Source organism: Phaenicophaeus curvirostris, chromosome 14 (genome assembly GCF_032191515.1).
Source record: "Phaenicophaeus curvirostris isolate KB17595 chromosome 14, BPBGC_Pcur_1.0, whole genome shotgun sequence".
NCBI classification, from domain to species: Eukaryota; Metazoa; Chordata; class Aves; order Cuculiformes; family Cuculidae; genus Phaenicophaeus; species Phaenicophaeus curvirostris.
The window spans coordinates 12446488-12467237 of NC_091405.1; the positions used below are offsets into that span (position 1 = coordinate 12446488).

The window sequence follows — 20750 nt, forward strand, 5'->3', positions numbered from 1 at the left end:
TGCAGAACTTACTGTACTTGCCACACTTTCAGACAGGACACTCACCTTTTCGTTAATGCAGATTATTGCATCAGTGGGCTTTCAAAAAACACATGCTCAGGCAGACTCAGTGTCTAAAACCACCATTTGAATTTAATTTAAATAAGTAAATCAGCAATCACTAGGAAGTAAATCTCCTCTAAATGACAGCAACATCATAAACCACTTGATGACCCATTCACTCTCCAGAACTTCCACCAGTCAAACAAAAATGCAATGTGTACACCACCCCAGCACCAAGAGAAACTGAGTTTTACAATATTGTGCTGGAAAGATAGAAAGACAGAGCTTCTTGTTTTGCACAGGCAGCTGTGCAGACCAAACCTCAACAGGCAACACCAGGCAGCACTCTCCCTGCCGGCCACAGCAGAAGTGCACCTCCTCTACGCACAGACAGAGGTGGAGGGGTTCAGGCTGGAGCCCAGCGCCCCTGGATGCTGTGGAGAGGTCGAGGTTGGAGCTCAGCGCCCCTGGGTGCTGGAGGCAGGGATTCAGCACATTCTAGGGAGATTAGCAAGGTCATTTCAGATGTGTGCAGCACAGGTGCAGGTGAATCATAGGATCCAGGAGACAGACTAGCATTCAAGCTTATTCCTTCTCTCTCCTATTTCTTCTGTTTCTAGATTTCCCCTCCTTTTACAAGTATGGACTCAACGGACAGCTACAACAAAGCACTACAGCCTCTGTCAGCTGTGCTCTACACCAGCATGTTCAGCTACCTAAGCATCTCCTGTACTCACCCTAAACCAGCTTTCATTTTGCAACTGTCTTACAACCTTCTGGCTTAAGAGAGTTTGGCTTTTTAATCATACTATTACAATTATCCAAAGGACTTGTGAAATAGATAGCTAATAAAACTCTGAAAGCTTCGCAATTCAAGATTCACGTTTATTTCTTTCTTGGTTACGGGCAATCTTGAACCTCTGAAATGCAACTAAATACAAAGATTTAGTGGCACCCATCCTGTAGTTTTTAAATGGCATTTAACTGACACAAGGTAGTGCACAATAGGTCTGGACAACTAGCTCTGCACAGCAAAAATCCACAGGATTTTTCCATTCAGGATTCCACCCACTGTGCAAAAGCCAGCTGCTCAAACCTCAGACTCTTAGATACTTTTGTTTTTCCTCTTCGAAATGCCATTGAAGTGAATGGATTTCTCCAAAGTGCAGCCAAAAATACCCAAATTGTTTCTGGACGAAGATCAGCGCTACTGCAGCGCAAGGGAGACAGGTTCTCTACAGAGAATCTGCAAGCTTCAATGGAATCATCCGAGCTGTAATGCTGCTCCTGCCTTTCCCGAAACCACCACTAACAAACAGTGATGATATGAGCCTTCTGTTTTGTAATCCATTCCTGGGGATGGACCCAAATCCAACCCAGGAGACTTGCAGCAGCAGAGCCATAACCACTGTCCAAGCGGAGCTCTGGAAAGTGTGTTTACAGAGCAGGATGTGAAGGCCAGTTCCCATCAGCAGCAGTGACACAGCTAGGACAGCTAATGAGAAACAGTTTGGAAGATCACTGGAAGTTATATTTGGCCGCAACATTAGTGCTGTTGGGTTTTGTGCAGCGGAGTGTATCAGTCAGGTCCCAGTCTCTGACTAAGGCTCCCACAAAACACATTACTGACGGCCAGACAGGCAGTCTTTGGTCTTACTCTGATGGGTCTGAAATCCCTGCTGGCACGAACGCTCTCATCAGCTCAGGAAAGCACATAGACACAGCAAAAGCTCTTCCTCCCAGCAGCACAGACAAACAAGCACCTGTAACTTTAGACATTCCAGGCTGTTATATGCAAACATTTGCAATTACTGTGTCATGAGGCAAATACTTTTCCAGCCTTTCTCTGAGCTTCCACGGAAATCACGCTGGTGTTGATGCTACCTCTTTGATGACAGTCATCAACAAGCTAGATTGACCTGCTAGATCTTTCTGCAATGGGAGTCCTTATGTCCACCCAAGCCCATGATAAAGCATGCCTGGTTTCAGTGCTTGAGGTTACCATGCTGCAATATCTTGTTACGGCATATAAACTTGAAACAAGAGTTCCAGCTCTTGCGTTGGCTGACCTAGCATAGAGTGTGAACTGATCCATGGGAAGGGAGCTAGGGAGTCCCACTCCACTCCTTTCCATACCTGATGGAAGAATCAGGACTCTGGTTTTCTCAAATTCGAGCAATTTTCCTTGATAGGAGTCAGGCACAACCTGGGCTCGTAAGCTCTAAATATTAGACTCCCATAAAGTAGACAGCGTATTTTCCAAGGTCACAAACCACAAACTTTCCTGAAGACAACACTGCAACTGTGGGAAAAATCGCCCTCAAGGTTGAGTGGTAAGGAAGCAATTACAAAACAAACATGGCTTAGGTGTTTTTTTATAAAAAGAAACAGGCTTATCACAAGCTCCCTGCGTAAAAACGTGAACTAACCACACCATCATGGACAAGACCAGTCTCTTGAAGCACTCTTGAGATCAGTACTGGCCTCATGACCACCAAACCCCTCTAGGGAAAGTAAGGTTCAAAAATGCAGTAACAAACTACTCGTGGTGACCCACCCACTGAGCCCAGAGGAGCCCAGTTCAGGAGAAGAGAAGGGGCCTCAGGTGAGCTGCTTGCTGCTGAGCTGAGAGACTGAAAAAAATCCAACAATGCTCTTCTGGCCCCACATGTATTCTTCCCACAAAAGAATTAATTGAGATTATTGGCAATACTGGAAAAATAAAGAGCCAGATCCTGAAGACCTCATTAAAGGCAAAACTTCCTTGCACCTGCAGGAAGTGGCAGGGAAGCGGCGAGCTAGAGCCTCCAGTTTAAAAGTGAACACTTGGTCCTCTGTGCCGCTGGATGCAATCCATGTCCCAGCAAGTAACGTTGCAGCTACACACATCTACAGATTTACAGATACTCCATCATCTTCCCTCTGTCTCAGCTGATTCACTGGTACAAAACCCAACGTTCTGTTTTTGAACACACATACATGGAAACCTTTGCTTTACTGACCCACAGGCATCTCAAACTTACCCCAAGGCAGTCTGTGATGCATTTGAGAGTTCATACTGTTAGCAGGGACTGGAAAGATAATTCATTTCAGGTAAGAGGGCTGGAAACTAGTTCTTGTTTTAATTTTAAGTTGGGCTGTTTAGGGCATATATCATTATCTATAATCTTTTACTCTTGTTATTTTGCTTTCTGTGAATACTTGCAGCAGGCTATTGACACAGTTATCAGCACACACTGCAGCACCCAAGGCTGCCCCTTCTCTTGGTCCTGCCAATAGTTTCTGAGTGACTGCACACAAGCCATCTAGGAAAAAAATGTTTCCAAACAGCTCTTCTGGCCCAGAGCCCCGGAGGGACATCAGGTGTGGCCTTACACCATCCCTCCTCCTCCTCCACCACTGAGTTCCTCCAGCATCCCAGCTTCTCAGTCTTTTGTTGCAAGGTCCAGCCACAGTTTTCACACATCGTGCCTCACTTGGCAGGCATTCATTAAAACCTCAATGTCTAGTTGTTGGTCTTCTGTTGCATCTCCAAGGTAACTCCATTCATATGTTGTCAGCTCTTGACAGTTCACTTTTATCAGCCCAACAGGCGTACTGACTAACATCCATCTTTTTCTGTCTTACACATGGGAAAATTTCCACCCTGTAGGATAAAGTAGGTAGGCAAACCGAGTCCAACAGAGAAATTGCTCACAGTCCATGGGAAAGTTTATTTGCACTTGTGCATATCTAGTGCTCGCAGAATACTCATTGGGCATTAAGCATGTTTTCCTAAATCTCTGTACAGCTGTTTACCTATTTGCACACACCCATCCAATCCACATCTTAAAAACTTCTTCTTAAACCATTTCTACTACACAAATAAACTCAACAATATCCTGCGAGTAGGAGTTTCATGAGAAAATGATACCTTGCATAAATACCTATTTCTTTTTCAGAGTCAGGCTTCAGAGTTTTTCACTCCTGTCTTTCATTGACTTCAAGGCAGCTTGGAGTAAACAAACCACATGTTGAAAATTTGGTTGAAGAAGAAAAAGTGACTTCCATCCTGCCATGCAAAGGGAAACACCTGGTTGTTAAGCACCTTAAAGATATTTTAATAGAGGCCTGTGTAAGTCTGAGGAAGAAAAGCAGAGAGTTGTTTGAAGTCAGTGGAAAGTCTCATGTAAGCTTAGATTTCTTTGGATGCATGGCAATTGCCCTGCACGTGTGAGTGTGGTAATAAGAGTCTTTCACTACATTCTTCCACGGTCAAATCATCCTAAGTAATTTTGCAATAGTGCGGAGTCAATATAATTTATAGCAAAAAAAGAGTAGCTTGATGTCAGTTTATGTTTCCCCAAATCCTGTTTTCATTGGGCAATTATCTTTTCAATGGAAAAGGTTTCGAATGCCTTCATTTCTCTGGAGAAGCGCCAAGCAGTTGTATAATGGCAGGGTAATTTTAAACCTATAATTTAGAAAGGCCATTTCTGTCTGAATCCATCCTTCAAGAAAGCTAGACTCTGAGAGCCACACTTTAGTTTTCAAAGCAAAATACCTGATTTGTTTTCAAAAACAGATGGCCACAGAAGAGGCATCCAGCAGGCTTGCAAAAGCAGGTGCTGCAGGAGGCACACGCCAATGCCAGTGAGACACACATAGAAAAGTGCAGAGAGGGAAGCCGCAACTTACAGTCTGCCCCTTGATAAACTGTTCTAGGCAAGAGCAAGAAGAACAGCTAAAGTGAAAGCTAAAACCAGAGCTCATCCTTTGAAGAACCTGGTCAATTAAAAAATGGCAAAAAAGTACAGATGGAAAGAACACAAGACACGTAGACTTTTCCTAATGGATTTGATGAGTTTTAGGCAAATATATTCCATATAATTTGCCCTGGACATTCTGTAATTTAGAAGAAATATGGTCAGATGGTACAACATTAGCCTCACGAAGCCTTCCACTCCCGGTGCTGAACTTGCTTTGTGCACGTCTCTACAGGTTTTGGCAGAAAAGGAATAGGATCTGGCAACTAAAGCGTTTAAAGGATGGCTTGGTCCAAGGACATCACCATAGCATTTGTGCTGAAGCCTTGGCTACAGTCATTTGCACATGATGGGAACTAGCTGAGACCAGAGGCCTTAACTGAATCCCTCCTTACTGGGTTACTGGACAAGAACATGCACTGCGAGCAACCCTTCCAATTAATACAACACATCACAGACTGTAATTGCTGAGAGAATCCTCTTCTGAAGCACAGTTCATTTAAACAAGTTTTTAGCAGAAATACACTCCGAAGTCCTTTTAAAAGCAAACGGATTGATGCATACAGTTTAACAAATGTCCAAGGGTGGTCCCAAGCTGTGACCTTTGCTTCTTTCCCAGCCTGGCTTGCGTTCAGATACAATAAAACTGTGTGCAGACTCTGGTTGATTTTAAATCCTAGTAAGATCCATAAAACTGACTGGAAAAAAAATACACTATAAGAAATTCCAAACCAACAAGTACCCTACTTATGGGGAAAGCTCACCCTGCAAGGGAGCCCGAGATAGGATGTGGAAACATTGTTCTGGGAACAGTAAGCATCAAGCTGTGGTTTTCTACCAGTTGTAAACAGCTTCTACCTCCAAAACCCATCCCACGTACTTTAGCCTATTTATGTTTATATTTGTTATCTAGGTGGGCTTCTCTAATATAACAGCTGTGTTCCTGGAGTCAGGACCACCAGGTTTTCAAGAAGCTCTGCTCAAATATATACCCACTGTCATTTAAAACCACATACCTAGTTCCCTGGTATACCCTCCTTTTGCATGCTCCTGGTGGTTACGATACGCATAATAACAGTGACTGTGCTATTAACTACCCCAACCATAGAAACATCTACCCTAACCTAGCCATTCCAAATACATGCCTGTGGAACGGTCTGGGCTGAGCCAGGAACTTCAAGCAGTTCAGCCAACATCCTACACTGGAAACTTTTTGCAATTTTTTCCATAATATTTTGAAACAGATAAACCACACAGTGTGTCATTAATTACCTAATGCCCTGTTGGCATGACAAACACTGCAAACAAGAACAAGTGAAAATAGAGTCTTCTGGGTAAATGCTCACTGAATCCAGGAAGATTTAGGACATAAGACAGCAAAAAATAAACAGCCAAATGGGATCTGAGGGGGATCACCTCATGAAAAACCTAAAAGAACAATGAAAACTTACCTAGACAGAGCTCTGCAATCTTTTACCTCTTTGCAAATGCCACAAATGGCTCCACGCAGCACTTCATACACTCAGAATGACAACAGCTCCACACTCCTTTACGGGCAGAGCAACAGAGTTTAAGGCGAGTGCAAGTGCTTTTTAACCAGGCTAAAAGCACCACGCAAACAGAGGAAACAGGTTAGACTGTAATGAAAATTAATACCAAGCAGCACAGTATGTGTTTGGGTAGAAACGTTGCCGTGCTCCTCCCTCCACCTAACAAACAAATAAGATTGTGGAAGAGCACTGCTGCCCAGGCACTGCTGAAGGCCAAAGTTTCAGTGTTCATCAGCATTTTCTACATCACCGGCAACAGCACAGGGGTCTCTCATGGTAGAAAGCTGCCAGTCCTTGAGGCCAGAATTTAAGCAGTTTTTAATTCATTTCAAGGTATACTGAGAGCTCATCCCACCCAAGAGATGAAGGTTTTAGGATTACGTCCCCAGGAGAAACGTGCAAAGGACACTTATCAGTAGAAGATGCATCACACAGACCAGGTCAGAAGCGCGCACTAAGGAAAGTGGTAGCATGAGAGGTTCCCAAAGCTCCCAGAGGTGCAAGAAGATAAGCAAATGCTGGTTAAGCAAACCAGGAAAATGGCATCAATGAAGGGGACACAAGCACTGCCGTCTCTTGAAGCAGATACAAATGCACAGAGTAGCAACAATCAAACTGGCCACAGCAGAGACAGAAACAAACACATCTCTAAAGCAGAAAGGGGATGGTGGAAGATAACAATGCCTCCAGGAAGGATTTCCCAGTGTAGGTTGCCTGGCCATGACCACCAGCATATGGCAGCAGCTGTCAGCTTGCAGGCACACATCTTTTACCTTCCAGACCAAGAACGCCAACCACCCAGTTCTTCCCAGACTGAGACTTACTCACCAGACACCCGAGTCCCCCTCTACCTTGCCCCTAACTAGTCCTATGTTTTGGTAGACCAACTTAGCCTTTCTTCCCTGACTCTCAGAGTTTCAGATGGTGCTGGTGCAGTACCTCAGCAGGGCCTCTGAGAGCTTGTACCTTCTCCAAGATTACTTTACAGAGTGACACATGCTTGCCTTGGACCATCCCAGGAACTGCTACTCACGAGAGTCTTGCTGAAGACCCACAAACACTAGCTCCTATAGCACCACACAGCTATAATATCATGCTTCATCAACAGCAGAGATACCTACATTAACTGGCCACAGCTTCAAGCAGACCTAGTGACTCAATAATTTGTGTGGAAGCCAGGCTCAGGAGTTGTGGAGGCTGTTGGCTCTAAGACCACCCCCTGTGTCAGTGTAATTGAAACAGGTCCAGCACCATGAACCTGGCAGTGGCTACTCAGGAAGTCTGCTCCACACTGCCCATCACCTCTGCTCAGCTCAGCTCAGGTCCCCACCCAGGGCTTCCAACCAGATCACCAAGCCACACTAAAAATAGCCAGCTCACAAAACCAGCTCGTGGCTCTAGCCACTCCACCCTCAAAGTACAGAGACTAACTATACTGCCTTCTGCAAACAAAAGGAGAATTCGCTCCTCCATCTATTTATAAGCTACTTATTCACAGCTTGCAAGCACAAATTCTTTTCAGATGAGGAGCTCGGGGGAAGAGATTATGCTTTTTCTGGTTCCACACTACACAGAGCCCAGCACACAACCTGGACATTCCTTCACTCTCTGAGGTTTTTCTCTTTCTTTCACCGCTCACTTCTAGTCCTGTGGCTATCTTGCCTGCCAACATGCGGAACATGATGAAATACCACTCCTGTGCCACACTGAGAAGGCCGATTTGCTGGTCGAACCAAGCATGCGCCAGGTGTATTCTGGTTTAACTAGTATAAAGCATCTTCATGTTAATATAAAATGTTTATATCTTTACTCCATTTCTGACTCATAGCATATCTACAGGAGAGAAGGCACCACTGGACACTTTGACTAGGCAAGCGTTCCCAGCTTCTGGCTATGCTGGAGGTGCAGCAATAATGAGAAGAACAGTGGAAAATGTCTGGCTAAAGACCAGGTTAAAAGTCTCCTTGCTTTGCTGCCCAGCCCCATGCAACTGCCTTGCTTTAGTAAGAGCTCTCACTGCTGCTGCCTGGCTCCTGGCAGCCTCTCCAGGCTTATGGTAGCAGCATCAGAGAAGTCTTTGAAATCCACCACAAAATAAGCAATGCATCAGCCTACCTTCCACAACTGGCTTAGCGAGCTGCCTGCAAGCCACAAGCTGGTTGATCAATACACTACATATCCTGAGGCCAAAGATACATCTACAAGCCAACTCTATGTAAGCTATTAAAAACGCCATGTTTATTAAATAGTTCCTGTCCAAAAGTGCAAAAATAAGCATTAGTAGCATTAAAGTGACAGATGGCATGACATTGTCTACACTTACCTACAGGTACTTCAGTGAAGCTAACAGCTCTGCATTTCAATCCCCAGAAAGCCTGGGTCAGCAAAGCCTGGAAGCTTTCAGCTAACATACCTGGAGAAGCACCGAGGCTGCAGTGCAGCAGATGGTGTGAAGGCAAAGGTGCTGGCTCTAAATCCAACCAGCTGTACCAGTAATGAACAAGTAGCAATGCTGCCTTCAGTGGTCAACCTGCACTTTTTGGGCGGCCAGCCTGACTGAGGCACCACAAAGATATTGGCTCATCAGCACCAGGCCTACTCAACTTTAGGCCAAGTTCAGCCTGGTCTTCCTAGAGGCGGGAGAGCAGCGTGGGACCAGCTGAGCACACCACACACCCTTAGCCAGCTCCCCGTGATGGGCTACCCGCAGGACTCGTATGCTGGTAACAGAACTCCTCTTTTCTAAGCTGGAAAAAGGCTGAGATCCAGACAGACTGCTTGAAGTCTTCCTTGCACTTTGTGCATAAGTGGCTGAATGGATGAGGCTATCTTGTACAGTAGTACCTGGTGGAGAAAGGAGTATGGACACTCTTGGTCAGCTCACATTGGGAACAGACACTGAGTAGCGTTATCACTCAATGCCGCTGCTACAGCATCTCTTGGGATAGGACTCTCCAGGAAGGATTCCTGTAGGCTCTTAAAGCATCTGTCAGAGAGACATACAGATGTACCACAGTGTACCTCTCATGCCTGACCACATCTCTGATGGGACCAGTTAAATTTCTGCAGGAAGGGAGCTGTATTCCTGGCTCCTTCACACAGCCTAGGTCAGACCCAAGCAGCAATGAGATCCTACTGCTCTGTGTCACAAAACACTCCAAAGGGCATCTTGGTTCTCTAGGAGGGCAGAGCAGGGAAGCATGCCAAAACCAATCCCAAGGGAAAAGTTTCATTACTAAAGAAAGACTAAAGCAAGTCCTGTTTGCTGCATCATCCTAAAAGGTATTTGGCAGATAACATCTGACTGCACAGAGCACAAGCCTGCTTCCTTGCCTATTTGAGCACACTATCTCTAACCTGCAGTCAGGTGTTTTCAGATGGGTCTGTCCACCTCTATTCATACCACCTCCTGGTATTCTTCTTGCCACATGAAGCCATGGACTAGCCAGAAAGTCAGCTGGCAAAACACATCCCCTACAAAAAAAGCAAGCAAATCTCTGGCTTGTTTGATCCCGAGGTGCAGCTGGGCTTGTCTTTATACTTCTTAAGAAAAAATACATTTTGTACCCTTAGTTCTGCACTTTCGGTTGGCATATTTTAATTAAATGGAGCTATGGAAAAATTGCTCTTAAAACTTTTTCTCTATTTATATGCAATTCTTGCACATTTTGACAGTTTACCTGTTCACAGCTGGCCTCAAATTCAGACTAAGAAGTCTCAGCACTCATTACTCTCTGCCTGCTCAGGCTTTTGCACCACAAGAGAGAAGAAAAAACTAAAGCAATGGGGCATGTGATTAATATAAGAGCCAAAAGGTGACTCAGAAGGGTAAGGTCACTTGACTTGCTTTTGTAAATAATGTAATTTCAAGTATTGGGGGAGTGGGTAAGGAACTAAAGAAAGCTAACTATTGAGCAAGATTTTACAATTCAAATCTCAGAAAAGCAGTACAACAGGCCCTGCTGAGTGCATGGATACAACCGGTCCTGTTCCATTTTTACACGTCACCAGTCAAAAATCTAATACTGGGCCCACATATCAACAGTCACTGCATGCTAGCTTAGTAGGCCACCTACAATATTTTGTCCCCACCCTGCTTTAATCCTACCTGTCAAAAAAGCCTGTGAAAAATCATAAGCATAGGAGACTTTACAGGGTTAGCAGAGCTCAGAACTTTTGATATCTGCAATTTGGAGAGAAGGAGCAAGTACAGAGCCATGGAGGATCTAAAACCAACAATGACTTGTAGAGAGTTCTCCAGCCAAGTGATAGTGCTTTTTCCTCATATAAAAGAATCCTGGAATAGGGAAGAATAGATATCTTCAGTCCTCTGCTCCAAGTTACATGACAAGCATGCATTGCCTCAATTAAAATACTCCATGGATTTTAGTTTCTGCAAGCGTTCCACAGGCTAAAAGAGGACTAACTTTCTCCCACTATATTCCCTTAGGCTCCTCAGGCTGGAGGGAGCCACATATATTTGACCATAGCATACACTCTCCATTCATACTGGTAGGCAATAAATGTAACTGAATTAAACAGAGAACATGCTACACGGCCCTGGCGTATGCTCAAACAATGTGTAATCAAAGAATTGTGTGCATCCCTGCCTCTGCCCTTGCTAAGGTAATCAAGGCAGTAAATTATCCTCAGGGGCTCTGTCAGATCAGGTTTCAAAGTTGAGCATTTCCCTGCACAAGAACACAAGCTTAGCTTAAAACCGAAACAAAACATAAAAAGCACCCACGTTTTCCCTACTCTCAGGGGACACTAAAGTTGCTGCGTGTTGCTTAAAATAAAATAACAAAGCAAAATCAAAACACAACCCCCTGCATTATCTATGCTTTTCATATCATGTCAGAATGGAAGGGCTGTACTGTACTAACGCTACCCAAAATTGCATCAAGAGCACTTCACCAAGATCTGTGTCCTCACAGCCTGCCAGAGCTGCTGACAGGAGTCAGAGCAAGCAGTGAAAAGAAACAGTTACGCATCCTGTCCCCACACTCCCCTCTCACTCAGCACCAAAAGCCCGACCCCCATCTCCCAGTGATGGGTAGCAACTTTTACTGTCATCCACTTGCTCGATTTGCAAAGACAAACATGGTTATTTTCCCAGAGTTTGGGTGAGATTCTCTACAAGCTATTTTATCTTCTCTCCATTCCCTCCCTTAAAACCTCCCAGCTTGTGAAGGCAACAGAGTTTAACCAGAGCAAGGCTGTGGAGGCACGGAGCCATCCGCTACACCCTGTCTCTGTGCACACGCCAGCATTTATCTCATGCTTCGGCTGGAAGCAACGGCTGTCTGCCTACCTTGCTGTTTGCACAGCACATAGCACAGAGGCCTTCACACGCTGATAGACTTCAGGTGCTTTAACAGTACAAACAGGAGTTGTGCAATGCCCTGGGGATTTCAAACAGCTGGCCTCTCTCAGTCCTCGTTTCTTATACCAGTTCTGAAACGGGCAGTGCATATTTGTTTGTGCAAACCGTACCAGTGTGTGAGGAGATCAGAGTTTGCTTCAGCCAGAAAGCATTCCTTGCAGTTAAGGTCCTTGGAAATCCCCCTGCCTAAGGAAGTGCCTTGGTAAATCACACAGCGATAATGTTTTGGACCCAAACATTCATCACTGGCATCATCAATTAAGATGTGTGTTTTAGAGGTGCACAAAATATCCAGCCCTCTTTCCACTAAAGGCGATAAGTCCAAACTGGTTTGGAAAGGAACTTCAACCTGCAATTTTAATCTAAAAAAATCCCCCTCAGACAAGTTTTTGGGCTGGGGAAGAAGCAGTCAGGATAAGAGTAAAATTCATTACTTTCTTCACCTGTGCCATTTCCAATAAAAGTTCTCGCCACATGAAGCTGCTCTCTAGCCTGCCCTGATGATGGGTCATCTCACAGACTCCCATCACATGCTCTCGGCTCACCTTCATCTCCTCTTCTCCCATTCTGGGGCTCACCTGTAGTCATGGGTGAGGGTGACACAAGACTCTTCCTTCCTCAGCCTGGCCAGGAGCGCTCCACCCTCCAGCAGCAGCATGACCAGCCGTGGGTCTCCAAGAACGTTCTTCATCAGCTGCCTGTAATTCCTCAGCAGCACAGCTGCCTTCTGGAGGGATCACAAGAGAGACAAGAGTGGTTACTACAACTAAGAGGTGACAAGGGAACAGGCAAAACCCAGTGCCCAACCCAAAACACCACAAACCACATCTCACATTGTTCCACCCCAGGAAAGAGCGAAGTTGGTTCCTACACCTGTTCAAACCTGCCAAGTCCAAAGTGATAAACAGTGCCCCTTATGCTCTCAATATTTTCCCTATCAGGCTAAAATTTAAGCCCAATTCCTGTCATTGCCCATACTCCATTTGCCAGTCACAGAAAGAATAAGTTTTCCAGCCTCATTTTCCACTCATAGCTAGCTCCTACTGTTCTTAGAGCCCGGACCTGCAAGGCTCCAAGCTGTGGGACAAGGGATGTGACAGGTTTGTGGATATACACATGCATGCAGGAAGGCCCAGAGGACACTATTCCTGCAGCTATCCAGCCTCCTGCTCTCCGCTGTTAACAGACCCACCTCTGACACAACACGAGGGACATGCTCACCTCAGCTCCTGCTGGTAATTTTTCAGATTCCACTTTACAAATTGCCCCCTGGAGGAGGGCACAAGCACCATGGCATTCTTGTAGCAAATGTTCCAGCTTCTACAAGAAGAAAGAACCAAGGCACCAGATGATTGTCTCATAGCTGACAAGAAAGCAGCCTTTTCAGCTTACAGAAAGTTAAAAAGTACAGAAATACAAGATCAAACACCCTAACCCAAAGGTGCGAGGGTTTTACCGCTCAGAGAGGCCCACCAGAGGCTTCAGATGCATCACTCCATACCAAGGCATCTAGGTAGACCTTATAAACTTGCATAACTCATGGCTTGTATGGCCCGTGCTTTAGAGATACAAATCAGTACACTTATGTCCCATGTTCTTCTATTAACATTTCCTGTAACTTCTCACTAAGATGCATTAATTTCGGAAGAACAAAACCTAGAATGAGCACTTGGAATTTCTCTGCTTTAAATAATTTCTCTTCATATTAAAAGTAGTGTAAATTAAAGATTAGGAAACTGGAAAGCTTCCACAATTAAGCACCTTAAGCTGCTGACAAATCTGAAATCCCTCCTCTCTCTGGGGGAAGGGAATGGAAGGAAAACAAAACAAACCCCCAAACATTTTGCATGTTTATGAGAGAGCACTTTTTAGAAAAGTCAGTGATATAAAGTGTAAATACTCTCAGATGTCACCCTCCAGCCACTGAAACCAGAGAAGGGAGAAACAGCTATTCCAAATCAACTGCTCTGAAAACTAAACAAAACAAAAAAGCAGCTGTTTGAATCTTTACTGAACTGAACTTCCTCCTCCCTGGAGTGCTGGAACAGCCCCAGCAGTGAGAGATTAGCAGGCAGGATGCAGGTGAGATCACCAGACAGGAAATAAATGCCATTTGCCACATCACTACAGATCTAAGGGGCTGAGCACACGGGTCACTATCACACAGTGCATCATATAAACAGTCAACCCATACAGACTGATTCCTAAAGTAATTCCCTTTGGTAACAATTTGCACGTTAAATAAGACACAAACAAGTAGTCATCTGGTGTAATTTTCCTTCCTTTGAGAATTCTCCTTCTGCGTGGCTTGAGCACCTCAGCATTCAAGCTTTTCAACTGTACAGAAAACTAATCCATAACCTCTTGCAAAGCTTCTCTGCTTCCTCACTGCCAAATAAACCTCAAATTCAATCCTAGGAACCAAGAGTATGCTCTACTGCATCAGTACAGGTCCACAGCAGTACTTTTAAATGCGAGTTCAAGAAACAGGTTCTAAAATGTGTTGGAAAAGGTAAGTTAATGTCTGGCACATGCTAAGCCTAACTGCTGAAGGCTGCCACCAGCAACACTGCGGTACGATAAATGATAACCTAACCTGCTTCAAATGCTGCAATGTGCCACACAGCACTCTGGGCAGAGAGATCACAGCCAAAAGCCCACTGAATCTTTTGGAAGCAGAGGTGGAGTTTCTGTCATTGACCAGGGTGAGCAAGTCAAACAGAGCATGAAGACAGCCAATTTGTGTGCAGATTTACAGAGATTTAATCCTGTCTAGTCTCAGCGTGCCAAATCATGTCTCAAGACAGCTTTTAAAGATTCAACAAGCACATGATCCACAGGATCTATGCTCCCTCCACAGCACAAGTCTACACAGAGCTGGGTACTGGTGCCACAGATGCTACTTCTGCAGACTTCTAGCGGCCTGCACATACGTTGCCTACTACAGACCAGTGTGTTCTGTATTGGTACCTCCAGCATTTCTTATTGGAGCCTACAGCACCCTTTACTAATACCACCTACTGCATAAATAGTATCTGGGCGCTGCAGTTTCAGTCCCTCTACCCCTGAGGCTTAACTTGGGTCAGCTCAAACATTTCCCCAGGGTGGTCAGCCTCCCTGCACCCTTGGGCTTGCTCCCGTCTGCACCTGGGTACGGTTCGCTGTAGATCTCTTGATCCACAACCCTTCTGGAGAGAGTGAAAAGGTCAAACAGGATCATGGTACCAAGGTATACTCAAAGCAGCCAAAACACAGCAAGAAGGAACCTATTGCTGGCACTGCCTCGTACTGTCATCTTGGTCCTGAGACTCACACATAAGATGCATGTTTCTTTTGTTTTCTGCCTCACGTGGCCAGTTCTTAAAGAGGAATACAGTGTTCCCCTGGGCAGAATTGTCTCTGTATTTTTAGATTAGACGCTTTCTACAGAGTTCAAATTTGATGACAACTTTGGTAAGTAAGTGAATTATACCTAAAGGAGGAAAAAACTGTTCCTAGAAGCATCTGAACCGATTATCAGGAACTTCCATGCTTTACTTCTTCCAGGACTGCAATTTTAATGAAGGAGCTCTCAGTCTAGTCTGGGGAACCTGCCCCAAAACCAACAGGATCTAAAGATTTTAATTATGTTCATGTTGTTCTTGTTAGTTTAAAGGCAACACAATGCTAACATCTTCTCCTGAGATTAGCTCAAGAAGTGTCTGCCCTTAAGCCTCAGAGTATAACCAAAGTGCCACTATCTATCAGAACAAAACAGGATTCTGTTTTTTCCTTCCCTTCAAAATATGGTCAAATCTGAATTAATTTTGTTCAAGCAGACAAGTTAAAAACCTCAAATTTTAGTTCCTGCATTTATGCCAAAGGTCACAGCATGCATCCACTTTATAAAAACAGTGTTAGTATTCTTTGGATAACAGAGATTCATTTGCATATATAGCTGTTGCAGGAACCATTGTCTTTTAATACTTGGAGGTTCAGCTGTTGACAAGCTCCTCTTGCTTCAGCTCCATTACTATGCCATTTGTTCTCTCAGATACCAAAGAACACAGGACATCCTACTCACCATGCGGAAGTTTAACCAGTCCTGGTGGCAATAAGGGAAGGTCCCATCCAGTTCTAGAGGCAGCTGTGTGCTGTCTATGTGCTTATGGAGGGATTTCATGGAGGTGAGGAGTTCAAACTGCACAGGAACAGAAGAAATAAAAGCACAATTGCATTAGGGTACAAATACTGGAGGAGGAGGGGAAGGATAGTGGAAGACAGCATCTTTATTTCTTTATCTGCCTTGCATAGAAACAAACCATACAGCATAAATCTGCAATATAACTACAGTATAAGGAAAAAAAAATCTATTCAATCTTATAGCAGCTTGCTGTACAGCTTAGTGGGCAAACCTTGAGGGAATGCAGGCCACAACACGCTCTTGCACCAAGCAGAACATCTGTGATGGAAGTTTGGCAGCAGCCAACCTTCGCCAGAGCCAGTACCTCCTAGTACAAGCAGAGCAACTCCCTCATATGTTCCCACATTGTGCTGCATTCTACATTTGTTTGGAGAGCCTGAGAGGTTAAATCCAGCCCCAGCTTCCCCACCTCACTCTCTGGAAAAAGAGTCAAACAAAGAAGCCTATTCCCTACCCTCAGCTCTCCTCTCATCACAGCAGCTATTTGCTCCAAGCGTTTACTTGGTCTTGGCATAAATACCTTGCCTTCTGCAGAACATTTTTATCTCAACAAAGAGACAGACAAGTGCTCCTGCAGGTACCTGGAAACCAGTCCAGACACCAGGAACTCAGGTGCAGACATTTAACACACACACCCCCCACCACTGTGAAGTTTCCACCTCCTTACAAAACAGTGATGATGCTTCAAATTCCTCCGAATGCCCCTGTCTTTATAAGCCTTTGCTTTGTTCCCTCCTACATGTTTTTTACTTTTCAGTGTGTTTTAGGTCTCCTGTAGCCTGCAGCCCCCTTTCTGACTTCAGATTCTTCTATGTGGGGGCAATGAGGAAACAGACTAATAGCATGTTGTTCGCTAGCCTTTCAAGGCAAGCACACTGCACACACAGAAAAACTGATGCTGTTCACAACGTTTTCATCCAAAGGAGCCAAAACGGAGGTCCTGGTCTACTCTGAAGTCTACAGGGTTTCAGCAGGCACAGCGTTTCAGTTCACTCTTGTCACTTGTAACCGTCTTAGAGCAGAGAGAGATGACTAAGATGCAGTCTGATGCTCTGTTCACTCACCACAGACAAAGAGTGGCTGAGAGCCTACATTTCTTATATGCTGTGGCAGATTTACTTCTAGTGGGGATGTTCAGTGATGTTGTGATGATTTTCCCTCCTCCATTAGCACCTCCTGTTTGTCTTCCTAGACATTTAGCTGCAACGGGAACCTTATACACACACATTTCTCCTCTTCCCTCTCTTGCAAAAGTCTCTCAGCCACTGACAGCAGCAGCTATGAGAAGAAACATGACATATGCAAAATCCAGGAAAGCAAGAAGCACCTTCCAAGGATGGAGTACAGGATTTAGCCTAATGCGATCTCTTCCTGACCGAGGATTTCCCCCCTTGTTAACAGGAGAAAGTGAAAAGCACCTCTATTACAGTTCATTGTGCAGGGCTCCTCCATACCGCTATACATGTTTCCAACAACTCCTCTGTGTCTCGAGGGCCTCAGTAGACTGACATAATTATGGTGCAAATGTCACTGATGGACTTGGCAATAAACACAGCATGACAGAGATATGTTCGGCTCGCATAAATTTTACAACCCTATAAATACCACACTAGTAAGAGACCACAACCATAAAATACAGAGAACAGTCACAGAGATTTCATGTGAGAATAAACACACACCAGCAGACAGAGAACTTGCTGTTCAGAGACTAAGACAGAGGATATTAAGAGCTCCTCAGCAACCCCTGGATGAATGGTTCCATTACCTGTCCGGCTGGTGGCTTCTCCATCCGAAAAGTCAGGTCTCTTTCAACCAGAAGCAGCACTCCATGAATACAATGAGGATCCATGTCCTATAGCAGAACAGAACACAACTCCATTACCTATCTGCCTGGGATGCTAAGGAGAATGTACCATACCAGGTTTGCACAAGAGATTGCAATTTATCCTTCCAAGGCATTTATGAAGCCTGGAAGGCAGTCACCAGGAATAAGAAAGACCATTCTCCAGAGCACCAAGGCTGTGTCCTTAAGGTAGTTCACTTGATCAACTAGTCCTGTAGTATTTAAGGAAGCAATGAAAGAGGTCAGGTCTTGGCTGCACTAAAAAAAATCTGCCTTCTACACAGGGAAATGTGTAAGGGAAGGCAGGGAGGAGGGAAGAACCATATTTAGTGTCCAAGTTTTTTCTTGATAACTTTCCTGGTCACTTCTAACTGAAAGGAAGTTTTTTTCCCCCACAGTGCCAAAACCATCATCTAGTCTTTACTTACTGCCAACTCACAATCAAGGACTTGCATCCTGTTGCTATTGTTAACCAAGAGAAATTCCAAATACAAGGGACGTCTGGCAGCTGTAGTTCAAACTCTGTGATCCAGAAGCAGCTCTCCCATTATAGAAGCATTCTACAGGAAAGTGAGAAACAGGCACAGAGAACGACAGCAGGAAGAGGGAAACGTAGACAGGGCTCACTAAATACAAGATGCTTGGATCCTGATAGCAAGGAGAGCAGCCATTTGAGCTGTCATTCCACATGGTTAAACAGGAGCCATCCCATCCAGATGTCTCCTAGATGGTCTTTGCCTCTGCAAACATCTTGGAAACTGTCAAGCAACACGTCCTTTCTGGTACTGCTCGTGCTGCGAGGAACCTGCCACACAGCAGGCCAGGACAGCAAGGGAGCCTTGTTTGAAAAACAGCTCTGGCAGTGTTAAAGGTTACATATCTGACATGAGCAGCAGAGCCAGAGTACAAAGGCAAGTGCACCAGTAGAGACTGGGCCACCTAACCTGAAACTGGGCCCAGCCAGTACAGCGATTAAGAAACAATGCCAACACAAGGAGACCCAATTCCGCAAGTGAAAGCAGCAGCAGAGATTCCAGAGCAGAGGGAAAGACCCTTCAGAGCAGATGAGGGCACTGCCATGGGATCACAGAGGTAAACACTAAAAGGCTCAGAGGCCAGGGGTTTATTCCTGTGCCATAACCAGACGATGAGCTAGCTGAACAGGCCTTGCTTACAGAGTCTGCAGAAGAGTAAGTGTCAGGACCAAAAAAAACACAAGCAGAGTAATCAGCCTCTGTCAGTCACTGTTACCCAGAGCGCACACTCCGCTCCAGTAACTAACTGTCACACCAACCTGACAACAAGGTGTGCAGAGCAAAACAGGCACCACCAGGATACTATACAGGCACTACAAAAAACTTCCCTCCCTCCCTCCCTTATTTCAGAGGGTAGGAAACTTAAGGCTAGAACGGCTTTATTCCTGCCATGCTTGTAGGAGACTGGGGACCTAAAAAGCACTGTGACTCAACATGTTGCTGATTTCCAAATCATCCCACTAGGAGACAACCATGCAACTTACACAGGCAACAAAACACTCAAAAGCCTTAGCAAGCCCACTGCCATGTGTGCACAGCATAAAGGAGAAGATAACTTGCTTGCTACCCCTGCAGAACTGAGCAAGGGACCAGATTACTCCTTCACCAAAAAGAAGGAGCACACTGATACAGCTCACAGCTCCACCCAGCCCAGGAAGCAGAAGGACAGACCTCTGACTCAGCCCTAACTCTCAGATGTGGCACTGAAGTACATAAACCACAGAGACATCAGCCTCATTAAAACATTGCCTTGTTCCAGTCTGCAGAGTTTGAGTCCTTGAGAGACTTAAGCTCTGATTGAAAAGGAACACCTGCTTAAACAAGATTAGTCATAGCTACAACCCAGCATCTCCTTGGGTTGCTAACAGCAGCAGATTGAAGCTATCTGGGAGTGGGGACAGCACAACCATTTGTTTTCCAAGTTACTGATAGGAAAGCCTTTGACCTGAAGCAATATAGATTTACAGCAGGTCTGATTCCAATCATTCACCGACAGCCACATCAACAGCTGCATGTGCACTTCCACCTGGCATGAGAAGCAGCGTCCTTCCCTTTCCTCTGCAGCAGACAAATAGCTTTCTTCCTCGCTTCTCTATGGTGGGCAAAAAACCCAGCACGTTTCACACAGTGCAAGGGACACCTCCAAGCATGATAATTCATGACAGTGTTTAGACTTGGGTACAGGCTGTTCTCAGCACAGCGATAGAAGAGATGGAGGGGTAGGGAGGGGTGTTCTCCCCTAACTCAGACTTGCTCTGTTGGTTTCTTTTTGCTTTGTTTGCAGTCTAGCAAGTCCAGGTCATCCTCATAAATCAGGACTGTATGCATAATTCCACCTCCGAAAGCCAACTGGTGGCAGACAGACATAAGCAGCAGATGGAGATGGAACATGCAACCAAGACAGCAAGCCAACTAGTGTTCCTTTACTCAGGCTCAAGGCTCACCTGCAATATGCTGAATGCCTTGAAGAGAGCAGGAACTGGTGAACAGCGACGAGCATCCACAAGAACAGTCAGACCCAAAGCCTGACATTCAGGTCTGCAAGGAGAGAGAAAAAGAGGTCATGTTTGTCACCAATAAAAATCAACAAGACTATGGAAGCAGAACCCATAGTCATGACAGGGTGAAAGAAATCAGTACACTATGGTTCTGTAAGGACAGGGAACTAACTGGACAGCTTCCCCTAACCAAAACATATACATGGAAACCAGCACCTGGATTGCTCAGTTTTTACCTTTGCTATTCCACCTCAACCTCCATTTCTTTAATTCCTAGGACACATCTTGCTGATCGCAAAGGTGCTGATACACACTCTGCATAATCTGCTCAGGAAAATCACTCCTTTCTAATCGCATTCAGGAACAAGTTTGGCCTTAGTCACACTGCTTCTCAAGAACAGCCATTCTGGATGAGACCAAACATCTGCCTTTCCCAGAATCAAATTTGAAGGGAAAAGCATAAGAAAC

General features: G+C 45.0%; 1 protein-coding gene across 5 annotated transcripts in view; it reads right to left on the bottom strand.

Moving 5' to 3' along the window:
- PLEKHG4 (pleckstrin homology and RhoGEF domain containing G4) overlaps nucleotides 1–20750 on the bottom strand; it is an 82695-nt gene that overhangs the window by 30019 nt on the left and 31926 nt on the right. For all 5 annotated transcript variants that reach the window (XR_011338444.1, XM_069868205.1, XM_069868208.1 and 2 more), the window contains exons 6-10: nucleotides 20229–20322; nucleotides 17672–17758; nucleotides 15787–15903; nucleotides 12945–13043; nucleotides 12302–12450 (exon numbers count right to left, since the gene is read on the bottom strand). Coding sequence is in view for 4 of the 5 variants with exons in the window: in XM_069868205.1 (XP_069724306.1) it covers nucleotides 12302–12450; nucleotides 12945–13043; nucleotides 15787–15903; nucleotides 17672–17758; nucleotides 20229–20322 (546 nt within the window). In the remaining variant the exon portion in view is untranslated. The remainder of the gene's footprint in view (nucleotides 1–12301; nucleotides 12451–12944; nucleotides 13044–15786; nucleotides 15904–17671; nucleotides 17759–20228; nucleotides 20323–20750) is intronic.